Genomic DNA, 22,015 nt, shown 5'->3' with positions numbered 1-22,015 from the left:
TACAGATGCATTCTGTAGCCTAACTCTCTATGCTATGCATTAAGACATGACCACCCAATCAGGGCACAGCTTTCCTCTGATGGTGGAGGGATGAAAGCAATCACAGCATGATAAATTGACTTGGATTGAATGCACGCGATGATTGAATGCTGAATAATTAGTTGAACTGTGATGGCTTATACGATGGACATGATTTATTATCTGTGACCATATAGCTTTAAAAATGAAACAAATACTAAAATGATCAAACGAAAAGGAAGAAAAGAAAGACATGATCACCACAGAAAGAAATAGATGAGTCACGATGAATGAAAAAGGCAGCTTTCATGAACTTTCAGAGCTGTACTGCACCCGACTATAACACAATCAGGAACACGACCATAACCCAAAAACACAACACACCCCCCTCTGAAGAGAGTGCTCTATTTGTCCAGTCATAGGGTCAGTCAGGAAAAAACAAAAGATCTAACAGAACATCCTGAAAGAAAATGTCTCAGTGGACTGTATAGGCGTATACCACAACGCTGGCTCTGTTTGAAACGGAAGACAGCTGCCTACTGCCTCCCTCCCTACATAGAGGAGAAGGGTCTGTCTGCGTCCTGCAAGACGGAGGCGTAACTTGTAGTAGGCGTAACTTGTAGAAGGAGGCGTGTCTTGTACTTTTCTAAATCGCGGTTCACGCGAGATCTTCCTCTTTCGCGGTTATCAATGTTCACGCAAGCTCGCGTGAATATTCGAAGGCAAAGACAGAAACAAGTTAGAAGTGAAGATGATGTCGGTAAGTAGGTAAAAGTAAAAGAAGATGATGTCAGTAAGTGAAGTGGACAAGAATGAATGTTTTGTTTTTACAAGCTTAATGAATTCTAGATCTGAGGCAGACTACTTGTGGTTGTGCTACTGTTTAACATTATTTACAAATTGTTCGAACGCTTATACTGTTTTAACGTTGGAAGAAACATCAGGTTGGTGCCCGCTGCATTTAGCCGACGCTTTACTCCAAAAACTACTTTCAATCATCTATGAATTATTTCAGGACCAGCCCCCCAAGAGCTACTTCATATAAGCTGTCTGAATGAACGCATCTTAAAAGCGAACTGTGAAACAAAAAAGCGTAGCCTACTAGCCTATATAGTGGCGGGAAACCTGTGGTATCAGAACACAGTAACGTTAGCTAGACCGGAGTTTTAGCCGACCACAAGTGTTGAATGGTTTTTCGACTATTTGCTCTGCTAACGCAATAATAACATAAAATAAGAAAGCGTTGGTGGAATGTGAGGCTATTAAACTTAAGTCAGCGAGTTGCTTTTCGAATCCCACCATTATTTCATGCCCTGCAGATAATCTTCAAGACCATTTTGGACTGTAAACTCAATTTTTTCACACAAACCAGCGTCACAGACCTACGCCACACACCACTTGGAGGTACAAACAATCGGATTTTTGGTTATTTAACCATCAGTTAACTTCAAAACAGGCATTTTACTTTGGATAGTCAAAAGCAATACATCATAGGAGTGATTTAATGTCAAAAAATCTAGACTGGAGTAACTCAACATTTGACACCTCCGAGAAGTTTAGTGTTCTAAAGACGTCAAATAGCTCGTTATCGTTACAGCAAGAAGTGAACACGCATGTATGGCTATAGAAACTGTGCCTTCATGTTACAACTAAACACGAGAAAAAAACTTTAATAGCCCTTGAGCCAGCTCCTTACTGTGATCTCAATGGCTATGCAGCGTTTGTTTGCACCTCCTGGTTACCTCCCAAAAACGCCCTTAATATCCGTATGTTGGTGTGAAAGAATTAGGGGGTTGCACGGACGTCAAGTTCTTGACGGTAACCCATCTGCATGGCTATGTTGAACTTTTAGAACTGAATGAAGTACAATGGAGTATTATGCACTTTGGATACCATAAGTGACTTAACTAAGATAAATAAAAAAACACATGAAAAAGCATCTTAGTCAACCATACATAGGAACAGCTGTGACCTGAATAGTAATTAGTGGGTTCATGTAAGACTATTTAGTAGCTTAGGTTTTACATATTTTGTTTATATGTATTGTAACGTTTATGAGTCAGGAGCCAGAGCTTCGTTCAAGGCAAGCTTTATTCCTAAGGACAAGGGCAGGGACACAGACAGCAAATACAGCACACACTAGGCAGGTCAAACACACCCTCACACTACACATACAGGTGTGGACGCAGCCACCCACACAAAAAGGATCACACACGAGGAAGAACTAAAAGGGTAACACGCTACACTAAAACCCGGACATTAAAACAGTAAAATAAAGGTATTTACACACAAAACAACCCCACAGTTCTCCCCCGCATCCCAGCATGCACTGTAACACAGTTGTAGCACTTAGTCCAGGAGCACCGACGTTACACAGCACCCCCCAACACAAGGTATTGCCGTCCTCGGCAATCGCTACTTCACTGCTGTAGTCCACGTCGGTGCACTAGTCCGACCCTCAGACACCATGTCCACAGAACCGCCAAAAAAACGTGGGGTGTGCCACTGCAGCACTCCTCCACTCCAGACGGGGCCCTAGGTGGCTTCCCAACCGCTGACGGATGACTCGAGCGCCGGACATCAGGGCCTGATGTCGCTGCACCCGCGCCGCTCCGTTCCATAGTTTTTTGTGTTTGTGTTGTGAAACACCGAATCGCAGAGTCGGTTAATGATGTGTCACACAGTGGGCGTGTCTGGTAGTAGTTGTCGTGTCTGGTAGTGGGCGTGTCTGGTAGTGGGCGTGTCTTGTAGTATTGCAGGACGCAGACAGATACTATTGACATAGAGAGCTGTCTCACTAGACATGACTGGATTAAATGCATCTTTTAAAAATGAGCGTAGCACTCTAGAATATTTGGTTAACACTACGGTATGACGTTAGCAAAGGCCTGACGTTTTAACTAAATACTAAATTAGCTTACGCAAGCTAGCGACCAGACGCTATTAATGGTTACAACAATGGCATAATCAGATAGTAAATTGTTTATTTCTCATCTCAAATCTACAAATCTAAGCAAAATAAGGTCACACAAATGACATTTTAAACTGATTCAGCAGTCATTACCGATGTCATCCGCCATGTTTGTTTAACTTTCACAGCTGTTTCAGACCGCAAGTTGTTGCCGCAAGGGATTATGGGTAGGAGGGAGCATGAAGTGTGCATCGATGCTGCCTCCAAAAATGACCGTTATTTGGGAATTCTAAGATATCTTAGAAGGCAGCAGAATTTGTTTTTTTGGTTTCGAACCGCACTTGCTGCCTTGCTCCCCAGTTAGATATCTTAAAAGGCAGCAACTTTACCCGTTTCGAACACACCCGCTAAGTCCCTGGGAAAGATGTGAATCCCTGAACTCTGTTAATCACACATGCAGCACTTTGCTCTCTGTTTGTCCAGTTATAGGGTCAGTCAGGAAAAGAACAAAAGATCTAACAGAACATCTCGAAAAAGGAAAGATCCCTGAGAAAGGTAGAAGTCTGTGGTAAGCACAGGTGCAGTACATTGCAAAGGCAAAGTTATAAATGGACTTGATAATGGGTTCTGCGCAGTGACAGATGTGATGTGAACTCGAGTTTTCTTGATGTCAGTGACACCATGTCTTGACAGAGTATGTCTAGAATTACGCTTAACAGTAACCAACATATGTCAAAGAGACTTTCCATGCAACCCACCGACTTTCCATTAAGAACTGCGAGCATTTTTAAGTAGATAAAAGTGGCACAAATGTAAGTCATATTAACACTCTGAGGTCCCGGGCCTTTCAGACAGTTTGAGGCAGTCTGCTACACCTTAACATTTTTAAACACAAGATTGCTAAGTGAAATAGTCATGATATGTAAAGGTGTTCTTTCAATTTTGTGGGGATTCCAAACTGTATAAAATCCACAACATAGTAGATGGCTTGTGGGTACGATAAGTTTTTTTTTTTTTTTTAAATCTGTTCTGCATTTGGCCATATACCATCAAAATGAATGTGAAGATGATGAAGACTAGCTGCAGGGACCTGGCGGAGGGCACAGGCCACCCCACCAGAGATGTGATAGTTGGACTTGTCAGCATGAAACATCTTGAAGAATAATTGTTTTCTTAGCCAAAGTGTTTTGCATTAATTTTATGATGGCCATATTTCATTTCATGCATGTATGTCACATTACATCTATGTTCAGGCACAATTTCTAAGGCACACTAGAACATCAATGCCAGATTAATCCAGGCCCATTAAGACTGACAGATGGCCACCCATTCAAATTCAAGAAAATGGCCTGAATACATAATAATAATAATAATAATAATAATAATAATAATAATAATAATAATAATAATAATAAATTAGCCACATCAGAATTTATATTTGACTGGCAATACATCAATGTCAACCCGTAGATGGGTTCGAGTGGTCATAGTTTCGAGTTGGCAGCTTAGCTGTTACTGTAAGTGCCACTGTATGGCTGAACAACTATCATTGACCTGTTTTCATGGAGGACGTAACCTCTCCAATACAAGATATTAAATAAATATACAAATTTATGATTTTTTCACATGTAATTTTTTCCGTCATTCTCAATGTGAGTTTATGGGTATATATGTATTGCAATGATATGCATGTCAATGGGCTCAACAACCAATTTCTACTATAATGAAGTTGTTCTATCCATCCACATCTACAGTAGCCCATACTGTATCTGGTGGAAAAACATTATTCTCCATGTTATGTGCTTCAGATGATCTACAAAAATGTAAGTTATTTGCTATACTGCATACGTTAAGTTGCTTATTTTCAACTCTTCTTTACATAAAATAGTTTGATTATTAATAATGCATAATTTAGAATTGAATCTAAGGTTTTAATGTGCACCGTTTTACTTTTTACATGTTATGCTTATGCGGCAACCCTCTTTGAATCTGTGCCCCAACCTGGCCACTCCATCACTTTTTTACTAGAATTGCCACTGACCGCCTTAACAAATGAAAAACCTATAGCATATGTTGCTATATTTACTTTAATCCAACTCCAATTTCTTCTACATGACATAATAAAAAACTTGAGAGTTGAACACATTCAACTGAGATTTATGTTTTTCTGAGCAAACTCGAACATCTGTTTGGGTGTGAAGCCGGGTGTGCATGCGTGTGTGCGTGTGTGTGTGAGAGTGAGGGAGCGGTGGTTGGAGTGTGTGTGTGTGTGTGTGTGTGTGTGTCCGTGGATAACCACGTTTTGAGAAAGCACCAGCAGACCACACGCAGAGACCCCGGCCGGCTCCCTCCAAAAGCGGGCCGGGGAGAGGAGATAAACACAAGGACAGAGGCAAACACTCGCTGGCGGCGCGACACCATGAAACGGGATCACAGCAACTGGGTGACAGGCGGAGGAACGAGGGAGAGAGAGAAAGAGAGAGAATTTGTGTGTGTCTGTGTGTGTGCAACTGTGAAGGAGAGACAGAGAGAGAGACACAGAGAGTGAGGATGGAAAGAGAGAGAAAGGGATGTAATTGTGTGTGTGTGTGTGTGTGTGTGTGTGTGTGTGTGTGTGTGTGTGTGTGTGAGAGAGAGAGAGAGAGAGTGTGAAAGAGAGGGAGAGAGAGAAAGAAGAGAGAGACTAGCAGACACATATAGAGGGAGAGAGGGAGAAAGTAAGAAGAGGCAAGCAATGAGTTGAGAGAGATGGAGGGCAAATCAGGATTGTGGAGAACAGGCCACTCAATCAAGGAGGGTTTCTGGGACAGAAGTGGCCGGAAGTCAATCATCCCATTAAACTACAACCATCTGGAAAGAAGGATGAAGAATAACTGCAGAACTATAAATAGTCTACAAAATCACAACGTGAACACATGAACTTGAAGATATTTCTACATAAGTATAATAAACCATATATAACACATCTAGGTTTTATGTCACCATTGACATGTGAGCAAAATATTCGGCTAAGATCCATCAGGATAATACTCTGGAATTCCAGACGTATAAAATCCAGTGGTTTAAGTCACAACTTCCACACCTGGGTTGATTGGCATTTTGACATGTGTGGCAAATAACATGCAGGAGAGAGAGAGAGAGAGAGAGAGAGAGAGAGAGAGAGAGAGAGAGAGAGAGAGAGAGAGAGAGAGAGAGAGATGACAAACAGAACACATGAAAGAAACAGAAGAGTAAAGAAAAGCAACATATCTCCTATATAGATTTGGTTTGGGTTTCCATAACAGAATGATTAAAAAAATGCTAAATTATCAAACATGCTGTTTATACTGGAAGTTGGGAGTTTAAATTTAATTATTTGGAGTTATCTTCGTTGTTGTAATTATCTTTAGAGTAAAATTACATAGCTTGGAGGCATAAAATAACACGTAGACCCGTGGACTGTTTTTTTCCCACTCATGTCTTGAAACACATTTTCTCATGACACAAATCTGTTGCTTAAACAGTCTGCCATACCTCCTAGTCCTAACACCTGAAGGTTAGCCTCCGACATAGCACTACACAAGTATGAAAGGTGAAAAATGAATCACGAAGACATTTACACTATAAATTCCGAATGAATTAGTCTCAATCTGCAATTATATAAATCAATTATCTCAATTATACCAAGGAACTAATCCGCTGTCCATGTCCAAGGCATGACAATCACTTGTCTTGACTCACTCACTCAATTCAGATCAGAAGTTATAGAATAATTATTTTCATTAACGACAAGAAAACAATGAACAATGGTAAGGAGTTTACGGAATTATTTCCCCCTCTCCCTCCCCCTTTTTGGGAGGGTGTTTAAAAATCTCACTTCGGAAATGGGTCATGTTTGAGCAACCTTCAAAATATAAAATATACCTGGTGTCCCGCTTCCTGGGATTACCTCAATCCCGGCCAGGGTTTCAGAGCAACGCCCGATAATCCATGGGCACAATAACAAATCGACAATTTGAGTGTGACATCAACATCACCCGAACTTTGACAGAATAGCTCCAGTTTCGATGAACGGCGGGTTGTGTACTCCAAGCGATGCGTAGGAAGAGTGGATGAAACTGTTCCCTCTGACACTTCTGATAGGATTTCAATAGCTCTGTTCTCTTGGCGGGTTGCTGTCACTTCCCGCCTCCTCCAAGGACTTTGAGTTTAGGAACGTGATGAGAGATGACAATCGTAAAAACGTAGAGATGTCTTACTCAAAACGACAAAGTTCACTAATTGTTGCCTAACCACGCAAACTGACACATTGTTTGAGACGTACCATTTTCTGAATGTGTTCACTGCTAGTGGTGTAGCTTCAAGTGACAGGAGATCTGTGCGCGCACGAGCCTACAGTAAACTGCACTCCGTCTCCGTTACGCACAATATACCCACCATGGGTATACGCCCCATCATCATGCTCATGCAAAATAGTTGGCGCGAGCACGCGCACGCACACGCACACACACTCGTGAGGGAAGAAAGTTTGACGCACCTATTATGGGTCTTTTTCCTGATAAGTGGCTGTATATCAGATTAACCCAGACAGTTTTGCCACCCTAGTGGTGTGTACACATTCAATTCTTGATATCAATTATATTATCCCTCTGCTACATAAATCTGTAATATGGGCAATGACAGTTGATTTTCTTTTTTAACTGAGGATCTCAGGGGCAACGTTGATGTAATATACGGCGATGCGATTCCCATGTATGAACAGGTCCGTAAAACGACAACGCCATCTGGTGGACAACACACTACGTCAGTACCTCGGTTCCGTCAGTGAGGTCCCCTTGGATATTTTGTCGATTTAACTTCAGTGTTATTTAGTCTTAAGTATTATTTGTGCGAGAGGTGCATTCTGAAAAAGCTTTGCTAAAATATCTGTAAACATGTACTGTTCCCTACTCTGCAAACATCTGTGTGGATACTGAACTCAACTGTGACTCAGTCAGGAGTGACAATATTTATTTTCAGAAATTAATTTGTGGATTCAGAAAACATTTGTCACAACAGCAAGAGTTTGAAAACATCCCACCCCTCTTTTTTAAAAACAAAAATCGTCATATCCTCATTCAATATACACAAGATAAAAATAAAAACTGAGGGGGAAAACAAATCAGCAAAAAGGTGTGAATCCATTGATTGGACTAAAGGCCATCTGTACAAGCAAGGCAGAAGGAATAAAGGTTGTTCCTCTCTCTCCACTTATAGCATTTCAGAAGCAAGATTTTCCTTAAAAAACGCATTGCAGCTCTTTAGCCATGTCACTTCTCAGGTATCTGTTTAAGATTTGCGGTTTGATCTAAAACACAGGTGTCCGTTTTTTTTTTTTGTCCTTTTCTTTCCCTTTCTTTCTCTGTCTCTCCAGTAGAAGGGAGCGCAGGTTGGTGTGCTTCGCACCAGTGCAGGCCGAGCGACTGATTGTTCACACGTGTGAGGCATCTGTGGTATAACAGTCCATAGGTCTCCTCGTCGCTGCTCTCAACACTCCTCCTTCACATAAATTTGCTTAAAGTCCTCCTACAGAAATGGGAGTGGATGGGGGGGGGGGTTAACAAGATAAGAGATTTGGTCCATTAAAACAATATAACATAAGAATAGATCACAGCAAATATCCTGGTAATATCCTTATTGCCTTATTGTTTGCAGTCTATGTATGTATCTATGTATGTCCTCTCTCACTCACATACACACACACACACACACATACATATGTACCTCTCGCGTGCAGGCGGAGTTGTTAGGGCTCTCTCCCTTCACATAGTTCTGCTCGTCAGTGTCCGACTCCAAGTGCTCCAGACGCTCTGACGTTCCGTTCATGATCTCATCCGGGGTCTTCATGAACCTGTGTGTGTGTGTGTGTGTGTGTGTGTAACATTTTATGTAATAACAATTCACATTGATCACATTTACACATTTCAATCTCCCATAGATCACAAACAAATACAGAGAGAACAGAGAGAGAGCTTCTTACCTGAACAGCAGTCTTTGTCCTGGCTCTTTCCTGATGATGTTCAGTTTGTAGTAGTGTCTCATTGCTCTTGACATCTTCTCGTATGTCATATTGGTCCTATTCTGTTTTCGGGACAGACAGACATTTCTCAATATGCTAACTGAAGAATCAACACTATTGTACATCACACTATTATACATCCTAGCTACATACAAAAAAGTATGTACCAAGCTTTACTCCAATGGATGTGTCGATCATTGAATGTCTAAATGTTACCCCTACAAATATTGTTAACATTGTCACTGTTAGAAAAAAAAAGGTATTAATAAAAAATCCGATGTTACATCTGCATGTTACATCACCACAAAGACCGGAGGCGTCTCGGAAAGTTTCTGCAGAGGTACTTTTTGTCTAATGACTATGGTATAGCATATATTTTATATAAGTATAAATAATAAAATTGAGTTGAATGAAGTTGTTGCATCCCCTCAGCTCAGTCCCTGGTACCTTATGGTTTCCCCAGAGCCGGGCCAGGCCATTGGGGTCCATGATGCGGAAGACTTTGGACTCTGTGTCCTCCCAGCGAATGTAGTTCTCGTACCGGCTATCAGACAGGAGCTGGTACACGTAGTCCCAGAGGAGCCTGCAGTCTGCATAGGAACACACACACACACACACACACACACACACACACACACACACACACACACACACACACACACACACACACACATTAGTGCCTGAAACAAATTAGACAATTATAATGCTGAGAATCATGGTGCGTCAGACAGATTAGAGGCGAGTAACAGTTTACTGTGACACCTGCAGCAGAAAATATGCTGTCAAGCCTAATGTATGTTTCTGTGTGTGTGTGTGTGTGTGTGTGTGTGTGTGAGAATGAGGGAGAGAGAGTATACTGTATGTGTGTGTGTGTGTCTGTGTGTGCATGAGTGAGAGAGAGAGAAAGAGAGTGTGTGTATGTGTGTGTGTGAATGAGTGAGCCGGAGACTGAGAGTGTGTGTGTATGGTGTTTGCCTCTCTGCAGGGGCATCACATCCCCAGAGTCTCACCTGCTATCCGTCCAATGGGCATCCCTTGGTCCTCGGGCGGCGAGACAGGCACGATGACGTGGTTACGGAAGCGGCCCTCCTCCTGGTGGTGCGGGTGGTGCCCGTGCGGGTGGTGCGGATGCCCGCTCTGGGCCAGCTGGTGTGCGTGGGGGTGGGGGTGATGGGATGCGCTGAGGGCGTGGTGCTGGTGCCAGGCGCCTTTGCCACCGTGCCCTTCTCTCTCATTCTCATGGGCCGGGGCGTGGATGGCCGCTCGGCCATGGCGGTAGTCGCCACCGGCGCCTGCCCGGCCGGGGCTCAGCAACAGGGGGTGCATGATGGCGCTGGGCATTAGCTGAATGACCCGTGGCGAGGGTGACGGCTCCTCATGCCCGCCGCCGTGAGGGCTGTTGCTGCTGACCCCCCGCGAGACGGCTCCGGAGTCGCGTCCAGGCCCGCAGTGCCCGTTGGCAGGTGCCGCCGGAGACACGGAGAGCGGGTACAGGTCCTCGGGCGCGTGATGGTTGCTGTCGGGCAGCTGCGAAGACGCCTGCTGTGAGTCCTCGGCCAAGCCCATCTGAGGATGGAGGAGCGAGGGTGGGGAACGCCGTGGGACTGGGTGCAGGTGGGGCGACCGCGAGCGGTGCCGGTGGCGCAGCTCGATGGTGGGGGGGTGCTGGGGGGGTCCGTCTGGTCCTCGAGGAGCTCGTCGTACCGTTTCTGCAGCCACAGACAAGAGGCTTTTCAGCGAAATTACAAATTTGAGATTCAGGGCCGGTTTCCCGTACATGGATTACGGGATTACTACTTACTCACATTCAAAGGAGATCTTCACTGAGTTTTCTTCTAGTTTAGTGCTAGGTGTAATCCATTAATTGGCAAACCGGCCCTAAGATTTCAACCTTTATAAGTCAACTAGGAAATGAAAGAAGCACAGGCTGTCTCTGCCACCGATCTGGAATAGTGTACAGCAGTGGCAGACAGCTGTGGCTTTTATGATTAGGGCCTTCAATGCCCATTTCACTTATGTGTATACTGTACAGGAATCCCTCTACAAAGTCTGTTGAAAGAGAACGTGGCCATGAAGATTGCATTCTATAAAGAAAGACTATGTAGTTCAATTTGTTACTAAGTTCAGTCATTTATCAATTAATTAAACAAACCAAACAGCTGTCATTGATAAATACAAATGACCCATCATATCAGTTTCAAATGATGGGAATGATGTGCAAGATTCAAGAATAAACTACCAGTAGATGGCGCTTAAACTTCATTCCTGCAATAGTGAGATATTGCAGAAGTTGCACCTGGAATTTCCCCTATCTGATTTAAAGAGGAAATAATCTCCTCCAGGAACTCTCATTATCCCTATTTCATAGTATTGAATTATTGTCATAACAGCGGCACAAATAATGAAACCATACAGGTCTTTGTTGTCTAAGATATGTATATTTTTCAAACCATTAATTTGAAGAGGTTTTTGTTTGTACACTTCAAACTCCTTGAACCATAAAGAGAGATAAAGTTGAAAAAAAAAAAAAGGCCAAGCATAACATGCAGGAAGGTGCACTTCCTTGTGGAACAGGTTTTCTGTCAACATTCCAAATTGGAATTTAGACTCCCACCCCACCACACCCACCTCTCCACCAACACCACACCCCTCCCCTCACTCAAACACACACACATTCCTCCCGACCCTCCCACATCCACCTGTTGACTCTGACTGTACACACAGGTCACATTTGTATAACCGGAGAGAAACCAATCACACTTATAAAACACTCCGACTGAGATAAGGAGAATGATCTGAAGACTTGGACGTGATCTGAGGACTCTGCCATCTAGTTATATATTGCCGTCTGCTCTGTGTGCACAGTTAATCACACATTAATCACACATAAAACATGGCGGCTTCTAAAAGGAAGGAGGTGGCGAGGTTGTTGGCTAAGCTAATAGCGTGTGATTGTCCCGAGATTCCCTCATTAAATTGAATTAAACCAAAACAGAATCATGCATTTAGGTTACTCATCAGCAGAAGATGACAAGAGAAGATAAGAATGAGTAAGATGTCTGCTAGCTGTATAAAGGTATTTAGAAACTGCTGTGATTCGTTTATCTTTCTCATTAATTCCAACCAAGTGAAAGGGCAACTCCCTTGACTAGAAATCACATGACACCCATGACAGAATCAATCATTTTCTCTTTTTTTACATAATCTCTTATCTCTATTATAAACACATCATCACATCTGTAAGAAATAATCTAGATAGATAAATAGATAGATAGATAGATAGATAGATACGTTATTGATCCACAAGGGGATCCCCAATCATAATGCCATCATGATTACACATCACTGTATCAATACTCTTCTTGATTTTGTGGCCATAGAAAGTTCCCACAAGGAATGATAGTGTTTTTATAACCAGACAATATTTGTCTTCCACATCAATCATTTCACTAAATTATCACCCCAAGCATAACAGGATAAACTTGTAAACTGACCTTCCAGTTTTGGATGCTGTAGCTCGGCCTCTGAGACAGAATGGAAGGAGTTGCCAGGAAAGTAGATGGAGGGGTAGGACATGTAAGGCTTTCTCTGTTTCAGAATGTGCTGCAGAAGCTCATAGAGAACATCGCCTGTGAATGACAAGGTTCACAATGGATTACCACAAGGTTCAGTATGGGGACCTTTGCAAATAAGATGTATATCTGGTCCACCTGTGGCTAACCTGCTTGTAGATAGGCCTACTAATGCTAACACAATGCAATCTCTGCCTAGCAATAAAGCTATTGGTTATTCCTGAGAGAATAGAAAACTGAAACTCTTCACAAATGTCATGAATGATGACATGTATAAATCTTTGCTGTAGAAAAAAACCAAACAACAAAAATCTTCCTCATCAAGTGGTTTTGTGTACATTCTGTACTGGCGATTCGATATAACTTCAAGGAAAGAGACCTTGATGAGGAAATAGAAGTTGTGCATTTAAATCTCACACACACACACACACACACACACTTTTCAGTTCTCGCTTTCTGGCTGGGCAGCCGCTGGCTAGCACTGAAGGGGAAATTCCTGATGCTGCTACCAGGTGACGGTTGCGGTCGGATTACACACTCGCACACTTCCTTATCTACCGTTAACCCAGCGCTCCCTGCACTTCCTCTGCACAACAACAAAAGACAACACGCTGCATGGCCGCTCTGAGTCTCTTCAGCTCCTCTAAGGGCCTGATTACGCTCCAGTAGAGCATCACATTACAATGCATTTTAAATTTGCTATGAGCCGTTTCGAAGAGGATCAGGACTACATCAGTTCATTCACATAAGGCCACACAACCTAATTCACTTTTTTATATGTTCAAGGAGTTTGTTCAGAGTGTAAGATGAGTCACTGTCTATCTAATAAATCATGGGGGGGGGAAACTGAATAGTACATTGAGTTTAATTTGTGTGTGGTGGCTAAGCCATAGTTTGCGTTTGTCCGAAAAGAAATGTTGTTGAAATAGTCTTAGTGACATAGTATGAGAAACGCTTGCAAATAAGACATTTTATTTGTACTTTAACAACCTACTTGTATCAGCACATTTACATGACATTATCATTTTGACCAATGAATGAACTGAGAACCAGAATAAGAACATAACACAAAGGAACATGTGTGGGGACTGATGGGAAAACACAAGACTGAAAAAAAACTTCTTTCCGAGACGAGGGCTGGTAATGCCACATACACATGTTCAGCAACATCAGATTAGCATACTAGCACAGCTGTTTTGGGTTGGGTGTGGCATAATTCTTCTGGTTTGCTTTTAACCAATGCATTGTGGTGAATCTCTTTGAAACACCGATATTGTATTTAAAGCTATGTGGTGGAACACAAGCCAACCAAAAGATTACTAAATATCGACCATTCACTATGCTTTCCATTTCTTCCACAAGGGGAAACTGAACTTTAAATATGGAGAACCATTACATTTAATCACCAATACACCCCAGAAGGACACTCACGTTCCTTCCATTAGAGATGTTCTCTGACACTGTGTGCATGTGGCCATGCTGTTGGCCTGATGAGAGGGAAGTGTTGGGGGTGGGGTGGGGCAGTTGGGGCAGGTGGACAGCAGTTGGGCAGAGAAGGAGAGAGAGAGAGAGAGAGAGAGAGAGAGAGAGAGAGCACAGTGTCAGAGAGAAAATAGATATGCAGGAACAAGACAGAGGTGGGGGGGGGGGGGGGTACCTGGACAGGTGGAGAGTTAGTGGAGGGTGAGAACGACAGGTAGAGGTAGAGAGAGAGAGAGAGAGAGAGAGAGAGAGAGAGAGAGAGAGAGAGAGAGAGAGAGAGAGAGAGAGAGAGAGCACAGTGTCAGAGAGAAAATAGATATGCAGGAACAAGACAGAGGTGGGGGGGGGGGTACCTGGACAGGTGGAGAGTTAGTGGAGGGTGAGAACGACAGGTAGAGAGAGAGAGAGAGAGAGAGAGAGAGAGAGAGAGAGAGAGCACAGTGTCAGAGAGAAAATAGATATGCAGGAACAAGACAGAGGTGTGGGGGGGGGGGGTACCTGGACAGGTGGAGAGTTAGTGGAGGGTGAGAACGACAGGTAGAGAGAGAGAGAGAGAGAGAGAGAGAGAGAGGAAGGGTGTGGTTGGGGAGATGGTGTATGAAAAGAGAAACGGAGGGAGTTTGACTATGTGTGTGTCAGAGTGCATTTACCTGTGTGCTGTTTGTATAGAGGTGGTGGTGGGGTGGGGGTCACAGCCTAGGTAGCATGGAAGCCAGCCCAAACCCCACCCATAACATTTGAGGTAGGGAAATTCGGTCTGGACTTGCTCCATTGACAGACTTTTCTGCCCGTATGAATAATCAGCGACCAATCAAATCGTCTAAGCGGGCTTTATACGATGACGGAAAGTTGGGCAACAGTGCTTAGTTATAGACGTGGCCTGGATGCCATTCGGTTGAAAGTTCGGTGTGTGTGTGAGAGAGTGTGAGTGTGTGTGAGTGTGCATGTGAGTGTGAGAATGAGTATGAGTGTGAGTGTGAGTGTGAGTGTGAGTGTGAGTGTGTGTGTGTGAGAGAGAGAAAGTGAGTGTGAGTGAGTGTGTGTGTGTGTGAGCGTGTATGAGCGTGTGTATGTGAGTGTGTGTGTGTGTGTGTGTGTGTGTGTGTGTGTGTGTACCTGAGTGGGGGGAGCGGTAGCGGAAGTCCTCCTTGGTCAGCAGCAGCAGGGCCTTGCCGTTCATCTGGAAGCTCCTGCTGGGGATGGGCCTGAGCGCAAACTCCTGCTCCGCCCAGCGCAACCACTGGGCCACGTCATCACGGCTCCAGAACACCGGCTGCAGACCTGCGCACACACACACACATTCAGTTTTTTTCCACAAACAAATATAGAGATTTGGGCACTTTATAATGGCCTTCATAAATGTGAATTCATGAAAGCAACTGTGCAAGGCACATGTATGGCATATGTCATGTATACATGTTGTATGTGAGTTATTCTGTCAAATTAGACAGAATCTAGAAAAATGGTTGCTGCAGAATCACATTTTGCTCAATGTTTGTCTACAAAATGTTTTAAGTCCCAAAACATAGACCTATAAAATACTTTTAAACATTTGTTAATATATTTTAAAATATTATATTTAATATTAATATTCCAATGTTTTCATATTTTCTTCGCCCTTGGGTTATTACTCTCTAAAAATGCACGATCTTGGGTGCCATGTTTGGTCATTAATATCTTAAAAAGTATAATTCCTAGCCTACCCAGACTTTGTTTGTATAAAAGACTGTACTATTGATTTTTATATAGGGACCTAGATTCTGAACAAAGTGCAAATTTAGCTATCCCAAAAAATGTGGGCTGAAAAATATGAAGTCATGGGATTTCAACAGGAATATTTCATAGGTCTTCGGTTTTGGGACCAATTCATGATATAGACAAGGTTGGATCAAAATCTGAGATGCACCATATTCAAGGAATGTCCTATGCTTCATTTTCACATAGTCACTTCATTTTCACTCATAAAGTCATGCCAAGCTTTTTGAATTTGAGACTAAGCTAGGGAGAGGAAGAGAGAGAGAGAGAGAGAGAGAGAGAATGTGTGTGTGTGTGTGTGTGTGTGTAAGTAACAGAAAGAGAGAGAAAATGAGAGACACAGAGACAGTGAGGTGTAGTGTAACTAATTACTTTAATTCTATAACAATTTTGTCATTTTAGTACCGGTATATGGGAAGCATTTCATTTTATATGGGAGTCATGCTGAACAGTGGTACAATAAAATAATTATATGGGTACCAGGAGGGGAACAAGAGATAAGAAACAGAGTGAGGAAAGGAAAGTAGAGAAAGAGAAACTAATGAGAGGAAAAAGGACATAGGCAAGTAAAGGAGAAGAATGGATAGAAGAGAGAAGCGAAAAAGGAGGTAAAGTTGAGGAATAAAAGAACACTTATTAAACTGGCCCCGAGCTAATTATGTATATGTTGGACCGGGTGGTGCGTTTGTGACACTTCAAGGCACTTTCCTCTGCACTGACTTCTCCCCTCGCTTACTTTAATTTGCCGTGGGAACACAAGGAAGCAAAACATCTGCACTGGTGCACTGCCTAAAACATCTCGGGAAACATTCAAAAAGTAGGCCAGAAAATGCCAGAGGGCCTCTCGGAGCACAACACCACCACCCCCAGCCCCCCCCCCCCCCCCCACCCCCCAAAAAAAGACATAAAAATAAATATCTATTTGCTTTCATCAGCTTTGCAATTTAAGCATTTGAACAACTTCAACATTTACAAAAAGTTAAGAGAAGAAAACTGTTTTAGCTTTTGTAGCATACACACACACACAGCACACAGCGTGCACACTCACACACACACACACACAAAACAACAATAACAATAACAAACAACTGCACGACTTCTTAAGGACCATCTGGTGTTCAGCATACCAAGGTCTGCAGAATGACACCTCCAAGACAAAGTTTGTGAGACAAGCTACTATCTTTAACTGCAAGTGAAGTGGACCAGTTGAACAAAATGTCAGTTTATCACAGACCTCAAACATTTCCTTCTGAAGTATGGCAGCTGCTATCTTTGGGGAACATGCTCTGCTGTGTCACTGTTGATGAAGGAAGAGAAAGAGTACTGTACCTTCAAGACTCTCCATTTTTCACACTCTCTCAGACACACACACACACACGCACACACACAACAGGCAAACTTCAAAAAGGAGAGTGTAACACACAGCAATAACACAACAGCTTGCTATTTCACACAGCCACTTTTCTCCATCCAGCCTCTGCTTTGGATAGCTTTGCTTACAACGATCTCTTCTGAAACTGACTAAAGCTTCAACATCTCTAGCCAGTGTGGCGCTGACAAATGCTTCCTTTTTGCCAAAAACAACACCTTACCAAATACTAATGAAAAGAAAGGAGAGGACATGGTTCCACTGTGCCTCTCTGTCACACACACACTCACACACACACACACACAAATACAAATACAAATACACACACAACATACACACAAATATACACATACACACACACACAAAAAACAACACGCACACACACACACACGCACACGCACACACACGCGCGCGCACACACACACACACACCAGCCATGCTGTGGGATCCACAGGCTGTTGATTAACCTACCAAACAGGTTAAAGTCTCACCCTCACTCTCACCTCTATAAATCATACGTTGAATTTACTGGGCCGATGTTGTGTTGGACTTTTTACAGCTAATAGAGAGTGTTGTTAATGAGAGGCAAGACACAAATAAGCCCCAAATATAATCTATTGTCCTATTAATGGTTTACTGTAGAGTATGTCTTTGTATATCTCAAAGTGAGAATAATAACAAAGAATTTACTTAATAGAAACTGAAATTGACAAAAATATTGATCACTTAAATTTCCGTTTTGACCCAAGCAGACCCAATGCAGCTGCACTTCCTTCCCTACAGTGTTTTTCTCAGTGACACTTGCAGAAGAGTCTTGGATGACTGCTCATAGTCTCATTACACACACACACCCCCGTCTTCCTTCCAGATGTGTCAGCAAATACAGCCTAAATACACACACACACACACACACACACACACACACACACACACACACACACACACACACACACACACACACACACACACACACACACACACACACACACACACACACACACACCATTTAACCATATGCGAGTGAAACAGTTCTGGTCAAGTTATGCATTTGTGGGTTGAGGGGGTATGCTTGCACGTATAAGTGTGTCGCTAAGCTGCCGCTGCCGTGGATCATTTATGACTAGGCCCACAGTGAGGGCCAAAGGTCGGTGGGCTAGCTCGTTAGCCGACCACGCCAGATCCGGCCGCCTAATCCGGTCAGCAGTGCTGGCCATCTGCGCTCGCAGCCGCGGAGAGACAGCTGCCCAGCAGAGCAGAGTGGAGAGCAGAGTGGAGAGGAGAGGAGGAGAGAGGAGGAAGGGAGCCCAAACAAAACTTCCCACAACACACTTTGGCAGGAAGTTGCCCCCCGCACCCCTCCTCCTCCTCCTTCCTGGGCTCAGTTTCAGCACAGGAAACTTCCTGCGGGAAGGTTAGGGCGCGATGCAGCGGGTGCTTTTATCAACACTCAGCAGAGAGAGAGAGGGTGTGGGGAGAGAGAGAGACAGAGAGAAGAGAGAGAGAAAGAGGGAGAGAGGGAGGAGTGGTAGAGAGAGAGAGAGAGAGAGAAAGAGGGAGAGAGGGAGGGGTGGTAGAGAGAGAGAGAGAGAGAGAGAGAGAGAGAGAGAGAGAGAGGAGGAAAGAGAGAGTCTGAGTGGGGGTGAGAGAGATAAAGAACCAGAGAGGGAGAGGAGTCAGGAGATGGAGAGAGGGGAAGAGAGGAAAAGAGTGGGAGAAACCACATGAGAGAGGGAGACAGGGGAGCAGTAAGGGAGGAAGAGAGAGGTGGAGAGGGAAGAGGGATAAAAACAGAAGGAGAGAGAGGGAAGGAAGAGGGTAGGAGGGAGACTGTGGGAGGGAGAGGGGGAGGAAGGAAAGGAGGAAAAGGAGGGAAAGAAAGAAAGTGAGAGGAGGGTGATAAATTGCGAGAGGGAACGATAAGACAGTTGAGTTGGAGGGAGAGAGAGAAAGAGAGAGAGAGACAGAGAGAGAGGGAGAGAGAGAGAGAGAGAGAGAGAGATAGAGAGAGAGAGGGTGTGACAGAGTCAGCCAGAGATCGGGAGAGGGAAAAGAGACAGTGTGTGTATAAGGGAGAGAAAGAGACTGATGAGGGGCGAGAGAAGGAGTGAAAGAGAGAAGACAGAGAGAGGAGAAGAGGAAATGGGGGTTGAGGGAAGGAAGGGGCGGGGGGGGGGGCAGGCACAGGAGGCAAGACCATGAGAGGAAGTCCTGACTAAGAAACACAGAAGTCACAAGACAAAAAATAGGAACAAGAAAGGGTGCTATTCTATAATGTACTAACTGTAATATAAGGAAAGATTTAAAATGAATTAAACCAGATATTAATTAAATAATGATTTACTATTATTAAATTATTAATAACTTCCATTAAATAGAGAGAGGAGAAGATGGCGATTTGAATAATGAAAAAATAAATCACTAGATGATTAAAATGACTAATAATTACAACATATGATTAAAGCACAACTACTATGCCATAGTCTACATCTGCAAGCAGTGTCAAAGAAACGGTCAAACAGTCACATGAAGTGACCATCAAGGGCAGCACAACATCTACTTCAGTGATGTGCTGTTGTAACCTGCACTGTATTGTCTGCACAGTTCTGCCACACACCGGCCTGGGCTCGGACCCGCGAGCTTGCAGCACCTTGGACTGACCGTGGTGGACATACTAGCAAGGAGACTAAAACTCATGGGTGCAAGCATCGGTAGCAAGTTCATTTAGGATCTGTACAATGCGGGAGTCTTACTCATTGCAAAGCTACTTTGCCTTCTGTCCATCTCTAGCCAGCCACTGAAGCAAGCTGCCTGATGAAGCTGTCGTGTGTTTCCTTCTCACTGAGCATGACTGTCAGTGGACAGCCCAGAGCGTCGCAACCACTTTAGAATGAAGTTGAAAGGACAAACACATGGCCACAGAGTCTTAGTCTGCCTTGACTGTATGAATGTAGAGTTGTTTAAATATTTCTGATAGGAAAATAAGTTTTGATTATAAATATATGATTGAATTTAATATTCAACATGTAGACAAATGTTCAGTCTGCTGTGCTAGGGTGCACCACCACAACTACTGTACCTCATACCTGAGGCAAAGGTGGTTTGACTGACTGTAATGAAGACATGAGATACAAATATATGCAACGGGGGATGTTGTCTGAACACTTCAGACAATAAGTGGCAGGCATGGCCACGCTGAAAAGGGTACTTAATTGTCTTGATATTGCTCCGCCTTGGCTCTTGTCTGGCTGTGAACACCTGCTTTGTCCTTCCTTGAACACACAAAAAGCAATGACACCCAATCCTCTTTGATGACATATTCTTGTGTTGCCAATACACAGAATCTTCCATACTCCTGTTGGAAGGGGGGGGGGTTGCTTGGAGTTGCCATAGAAACAACCGGGCACTTGGAATAAACGGCTAGGGAAGAGGGGATGAGATCACCGCTATCTCATTTCATTGTTGCCTGCCCCCATCCTAGCGTCCTAGCCTAACCCCATCCCCACCCCCACTCGCCAATACACTTCCTCCTCGCCTTAATTCATCCGCCAACTTCCTGTTTTTTTCTCATGGATTTAATGACAGCACATTTGTGTGACAGACTGCTAGACAGACAGATAGAAAGATGAAGGGACAGTCAGGCAATATGTACCAATGTGTGTGTGTGTGTGTGTGTGTGTGTGATAGATAGAGAGAGAAACAGGGGGAGATCAATTTGACAGCAGTGAAACAGGAGATGATCCAGTGCTTCATCAGAGATGGTGGGATTTCAATCATATATTCACAAACAGAACATGCTTCCATCTTTGTTGCGTTGCATCCACATCCATGCGGGCACGCACACACACGATCGATCGATCGATCGATCGATCGATAGATAGATTCACAAACAGAACATGCTTCCATCTTTGTTGCGTTGCATCCACATGCATGCGGGCACGCACACACACGATCGATAGATAGATCGATAGATCGATAGATAGATAGATTGATAGATAGATACTTTATTGATCCCCAAGGGGACGGAGCTACCTCGACATGCTGCCACTCTTGTCGGCGCCGGAAGCGGATGACAATTGTGACAATTCAGCTGTATCTTTGTGGGCTGAGATGCAAAGGTGTTTAGAATTGACAAGTCTATAGTCTAACTGACTACACTTTCCCAGCACCAGTTCTCTGTGGTTTTAGACTCACTCTGGTTATAACTGAGTTTTTTCACTCATGTTCACTCATGTTCACTCATGAGAGGGAGAGGGAGGGAGAGGGAGAGAGAGAGAGAGAAGTTCAGGCCTCATGGCTGGGCCACAGAAGAGTAGAGGCTTTATGAGCACAGGGGGGTCTGATGAGCGGGCCATGACTCAGAGTAGAGGATATAACACTTATCACCGCAGTCTTGATATTTCTTTCTTGATTTTGTTCATTTTTCTTTTTCTTTGTTTCTCTCTCTCTCTGTACGTGTGTGTGTTCGTTCATTCATTTCTGCTTGAGATCTTCCCTTTTTTGGCATAACTTTGTTTTCATTCTCCTTTCACTAGAAATGTAAATACAGGTACCTCTAAGGACACTTCCTTGTACCTCTGTCTCTTGTTGTTTCTCTCTCTTTGTTGCTCTATCTCTTTCACTTTCTCCCTTCTATCACTCCCTCTTTCACACACACACACACACACACACACACACACACACACACACACACACACACACACACACACACACACACACACACACACCCTTGTTATCCCTCCTCTCCAGTCTTCTCTCTTTTCCTTCACCTTTTCTTTGTCGCCCTCCCCCCCTTCCCACTACAATTCAAACCTGCATTGCACTGCATTGTTCACTGCATTGTTCACTGCATTGTTCACTGCATTGCACTGCAT

General features: G+C 43.6%; 2 protein-coding genes across 5 annotated transcripts in view; both read right to left on the bottom strand.

The window, feature by feature from the left end:
* Nucleotides 1-7,808, bottom strand: part of LOC121696907 (chemokine-like protein TAFA-2) — a 46,234-nt gene extending 38,426 nt beyond the window's left edge. The window contains exon 1 of the mRNA XM_042078016.1: nt 6,833-7,808. The gene's annotated coding sequence lies outside the window, so the exon portion shown is untranslated. The remainder of the gene's footprint in view (nt 1-6,832) is intronic.
* Nucleotides 7,809-7,901: 93 nt separating this feature from the next.
* Nucleotides 7,902-22,015, bottom strand: part of etv6 (ETS variant transcription factor 6) — a 25,569-nt gene continuing 11,455 nt past the window's right edge. For all 4 annotated transcript variants that reach the window (XM_042078011.1, XM_042078012.1, XM_042078013.1 and 1 more), the window contains exons 3-9: nt 15,137-15,301; nt 12,461-12,595; nt 9,977-10,675; nt 9,414-9,556; nt 8,928-9,028; nt 8,672-8,798; nt 7,902-8,473 (exon numbers count right to left, since the gene is read on the bottom strand). In XM_042078011.1, coding sequence (XP_041933945.1) covers nt 8,435-8,473; nt 8,672-8,798; nt 8,928-9,028; nt 9,414-9,556; nt 9,977-10,675; nt 12,461-12,595; nt 15,137-15,301 — 1,409 coding nt within the window. In that variant the 3' untranslated portion in view covers nt 7,902-8,434. The remainder of the gene's footprint in view (nt 8,474-8,671; nt 8,799-8,927; nt 9,029-9,413; nt 9,557-9,976; nt 10,676-12,460; nt 12,596-15,136; nt 15,302-22,015) is intronic.

The sequence above is a fragment of the Alosa sapidissima genome, chromosome 22 (genome assembly GCF_018492685.1).
Source record: "Alosa sapidissima isolate fAloSap1 chromosome 22, fAloSap1.pri, whole genome shotgun sequence".
NCBI lineage: Eukaryota > Metazoa > Chordata > Actinopteri > Clupeiformes > Clupeidae > Alosa > Alosa sapidissima.
Note: the sequence above shows the minus strand (reverse complement) of the source record. Positions and strands in the feature narration are given on the sequence as shown.